This window comes from Sardina pilchardus, chromosome 22, assembly GCF_963854185.1.
Source record: "Sardina pilchardus chromosome 22, fSarPil1.1, whole genome shotgun sequence".
Classification (NCBI taxonomy): domain Eukaryota; kingdom Metazoa; phylum Chordata; class Actinopteri; order Clupeiformes; family Clupeidae; genus Sardina; species Sardina pilchardus.
The window spans coordinates 12,128,493-12,133,492 of record NC_085015.1 but is presented as its reverse complement, the minus strand read 5'-3'; the positions used below and the strand labels follow the sequence as shown (position 1 = coordinate 12,133,492).

At 42.9% G+C, this 5,000-nt stretch overlaps 1 protein-coding gene across 1 annotated transcript in view; it reads right to left on the bottom strand.

The window, feature by feature from the left end:
• pcdh15b (protocadherin-related 15b) overlaps nucleotides 1-5,000 on the bottom strand; it is a 204,121-nt gene that overhangs the window by 118,704 nt on the left and 80,417 nt on the right. Inside the window, 1 exon segment of the mRNA XM_062526974.1 lies at nucleotides 3,504-3,697. Coding sequence (XP_062382958.1) covers nucleotides 3,504-3,697 — 194 coding nt within the window.

Here is a 5,000-nt window from a genome sequence, read left to right as displayed (position 1 = left end):
TCTCTCTCTCTCTCTCTCTCTCTCTCTCTCTCTCTCTCTCTGTCTCTCTTTCTCTCTCAAGATGGGATGAAATAATAGGGTGGAAAAAAAGACACTCGTTTCCTTCTCTCTGAGTGGCAGATGGACAAGTGGCACTGTTGGCATGGCGTCTCGGTGGATGCTTCCAGAGTAGCCCATGGGGGAGGGGTGGAGGGGGAGGAGGAGGGAGGGGGGGTTGAGGAGGGGAATGAAGCAAATCACTCATCCCTCAGGATTGTATTGATTTACAAACGGGGGGTGGGGTTGGGCAGAGTGGATAAGCAAGGAGCCAGTGCGCCACCACATGTGAAGTCCTGGCTGGGACAGAAGGGAGTGTGTCCAACTCTCCCCCTCTCTCTGTCCCTGCTCTCCCTCAGGCACGGCATCACAGCCACTGCCACACAGCTTCCCATTTCCACTGAACCCCAAAATAACATCAACACCCTATATAGCCACTGAACATATACACATAAGCACACACACACATACTGTATACATACACACACACACACACACACACACACGCATGCACATACACACGCACACACACACACACACACACACACACACACACACACACACACACACACACAAACACACACACACACGCACATGCACACACACACTCGCACGCACACACGCAGTCTATGCCCTTAGGTATTCAGTGCTGCAGCATTCTATAGATGAGAGGCAGGCACACATTGTTATTCTGCATATGTGCAGCATAACATTACATAACATAAATCTTTAATGTATATCTTTACCATTCTCCTAATGAACATTTAGGGGATTGGAGGTGACTGATGTATCACACGCAGAACATATCTGAAGCAGGATAATTATTTCAGCTACGCTCCAAACTAAACATACTAATGAACTGATGGCAGGATAATTAATGTGCATGATTTCACAGTTGGCTCGCGAAAAACTGGTGCTGCACCACATGGTGTTTTAAAATGAAAATAGCGCCGAGGGCTAACGACAGTGTTTGCAGACAAATGAAACTGTGCAACGGCAAAAAAAAAAAGAGGAACGCTGTGCCAAAGAGTCAGGAAAAGAATTCCGGCAAATCCATATGCAAGTCTACAACAGGTGTTACTGTAATGTGTCTTAGACGAGCCAGGCAATAGAGATGCATGTATGCTGTGCCAACACAGTCCAGCAACGTATTCCACAAATCCATATGCATTGCTACACAAGACTTTATGTTCCTTACAGGAACAAGGCAAAAGAGATGTGTTGTGCCAACAGAGTCCAGCAACGTATTCCACAAATCCATATGCATCGCTATTCGCTACACAAGACTTTATGTTCCTTACAGGTACAAGGCAAAAGAGATGTGTTGTGCCAAAAGAGTCAAGCGAAGGGTTCAGCAAATACATATGCATTCTTCCAAGAAGTTCCTTATACTGATGCACTGCCATTGCCCTTCAACTTGTCTACTAAATATGTTAATGTGCAGTATATATATATATATATATACATACTATATATATATATATATATATATATATGTATATATAATAATAATAATAATAATAATAATAATAATAATTATTATTATTATATATATATATATATATATATATATATACGTATATACATATATATGTAGCTATATATAAATGAATGCTTACTATTTACTAACTGATCTGGCTTGGCAACAGCAAGAACAAGGCATGTAGAGAATACCAGTAAATAGGTTCCATAATGATGAGGTAAAATGCATCACTTCTCTTTATCTCTGATATTGCGACTCAGTTGGTGCAAATCTGTTTTTTCTGTGACAACAACATATATGGATTAGCATGCAAGTCTGCTAGGCTAGGAGTATCACACAGCGCCAACATGCCCAGATCTGCTTTCCACTGAGATCAAATTACATCAGAGCACACACTTCCTGAAAGTTAGCTTGCATTAGCTTTACAGCTCAGCAGTCACCTTTGTCCAAGCTATGACACAAATCCCTTTGACAGTGTTATAGTCCATGACACAACTGTCAGAAGCAACTCCATCAGGATCAGGATCAAGCACACCGAGGCATGCAAACATCTAGCCCTGGACTGCAGGACGCCCTCTTGTCAAAACAGAGCCAGGCTCTGATAGGAAATTGAAAGTTGATATTCTTAGTATATCTTATATTCTTATATATAGCTTTTTTTTTTTTGGGGGGGGGGGGGTTGCCCTTTATTCGAATAGGTCAGTGAAGATAGACAGGAAGTGAGTGGGAGAGAGAGAGAGGGGGGGGGGGGGGGGGGATTGGGATCGGATCGCAGGTCGGAATCGAACCTGTGTCCACGTGGGCACTTGGACCCGTACATGGTATGGACGTTGTAGCTTGTTGCGCCACCCCCCTGGAAATTGATATTCTTCTGGGAGACATCTTGGCTGACACTTGAGGGATACTGCGCTCAATACCATTAGGAGCAGCAAGTCTATCTGATGAGTCCACGGCTGATCATCGTCTCTGTAGCTTCCATAGGTGATCAAGCCTAATTAAGAGTACCGTACGGTAGAAACAGGGCCAGCCAAGTGAAAGGGCCTGCGATAGCTTGCAGCTGTAGTGCAAGAGTGGGTCTTGCAGACGCCGCTATAGTTTATCATCATATAAACAAGTTTATTCAACAATTGGGTTCTATGGAGCTGTTTATTTGTTTTTGATTGGCCGAGAGACGTTCCATGGGTTGAAATATCCCACGACATTCAACTCAGACTTGTGGAGGGAAGAAGAAGTTCTACAAACAAGACAGTTTTAGCGTTTTTTTGTTGCCTGCGCCACTTGGTCTCCGGCCTTGTGCCTATGGCCGAACAACACCCATGGGAATATCCATTAACAACCAACTCTCACTCGTGCTATATTGCTTAAATAAACACGTTTATACACTAGGTCAGTACTGGTGACCATATATACAGATCAAACACTGACTCTGCTCTTTATGATGATAATGAACTGAACTGAACAAACAGAAAAGAGTTTGGGGAGAAATGTTCTGATACTTCAGGCTATGCTAGAATACCTAACTTGGCAGACCAAGTCACATTTGCATCTCCAAAAGAAAACAGATGGAGATGTCACACTGTTTGATCTTTCAAACTTCTGCTGGATGGGACATTCACTGAGCCAACCCCCTGAAACACTGCCTCTCTGTGGTCTGATGGACCTCACCTGATCTGAACCCGAACTCTTTCATCTCGATTTATCTTACCTTGCACAGGAGCCTATTTGGCATCCCTTTCAGATCATCATGGGATACAGTAATGTATTTCGCTCACTCCGACTAACGGACCTCCATTTAACTCTCTGGACCAGTGTTTCTAACACAAGGTTAGAGTGCTACAGTACACAGCACTACACAGAAACACTGTATTTCATACTTACAGTTCAAAGCTCTTGTCTGTGCCAGCAGCAAAACTGCCTTTTTAAAAATAGACTAGACCGTAAAACTACAAAGCCATAAACTATAAAAACTACAAGTCCCACTGACCTCCTCTGGGCCTTGGGGCCGTTGTCAATGGCCTCCACAGTGAGGGCGTAGGTGCGGCCCACGGCCAGACTGATGCCCGGCATGGCTTTGATCACCCCCGTGTGCTTCTCGATCACAAAATGGCCCTGGTCTCCTGCCAGGATGCGGTAGGTGACCAGGCCGTTGGGGCCCTCGTCCGCGTCCACTGCTGTTAGCTGAAAAACACATCACAGCTGGTTCACACATAATAGGAAGACATCAAAACTGTTCATATTTATTTATGGGCTTTTCTAGCCTTTGTGTTGGACGGTGGGCAGCAGGTTCTGTTCAGAACTGGTGTAAATGCAGGCTGGTTCACTAGATAGCACCACGGTTCAAAGAATTCTGAACGGCACCAGTTCAACACCAGGTTCGTTTTCGGTGAAAAAACGCCTTATGTGAATGTGATCTGGGAAAACCCTTCACACGGTGTAATTTGACCAACTTATGATTGTGATACCAGCCTAGCAACATCCAAGACTTTTTGGGAGGACAGTATCCTGGATTTTGCTGCTGGACAGTGTCCAGAATGATGCCAGGATGGTATCAGAATCTTAAGTTGGTAGAATGTCACCAGAGAGGGTTGAAACGGAGCTTTAATCAAGGATTTTTGAGTGTGCCATGTGAAGGGTTTTCCTAGATCGCATCACATACTGTATGTAGTCAGAGTGCTCTGAGGCTCCCCCAAGATAGCACCACTTACATACATATTTAAACAGCAGATGTTCAGGCCTCCACTTCATAACTTAATGTCAAATTCTGAATCCCTTGGACGTTCAATAGTAAATTCGAGCTGATTGGCTTAAACATCATAACTTAAAGTGAAATAGACTCAACTATATGCTTTGCTTAAAGTGTTCCCACATACTTATGACTGTAACCTAGTCTGGGGCTCTATCCTAACAAAGACAGTATTTATCAGCACCATTCAGGCCTTGAATAAACTATAAGAGTGAAATGAAATAGAATGAAATATAAATGCAACCATGAATATTTCAACATTCATATTTACACTTCATTATTTTTAAATGACACATTATTAACACTTCTCACAATCGGAAAATGTTTTATGACGAAAGTCGTAAAAATTTCCCTTCCAACCCATTATTCATTCTCATTGTTACATTCTCTAAAAGTGGGGTGAGGCCATCCTAAAAATTGCGACCCATTTTTTATTCAAAACACAACAAATACCTCAGGACGTGCAGGGAGAAAAACAAAAATAGAGGACATAAAAACAGCACAATGATGGAGCGACATTAAAATTTCAAAAAGGCCTTAAATGACATTGACCGCAACACGACAAGAGGGGAAATAAATAGACATTTTAAAGCGTCCCCTAATAAAGACAAAACTGTCCCTATGACTCGTTAATACACTTTTCTCCGGGTTCATTTTCTAGGGCTGTTCGAGCGGAGTTAACCACCTGGGTTAATAAGCCTAAATTAGAGTGTGCTTCCAAAGAAAAACACCTTATTA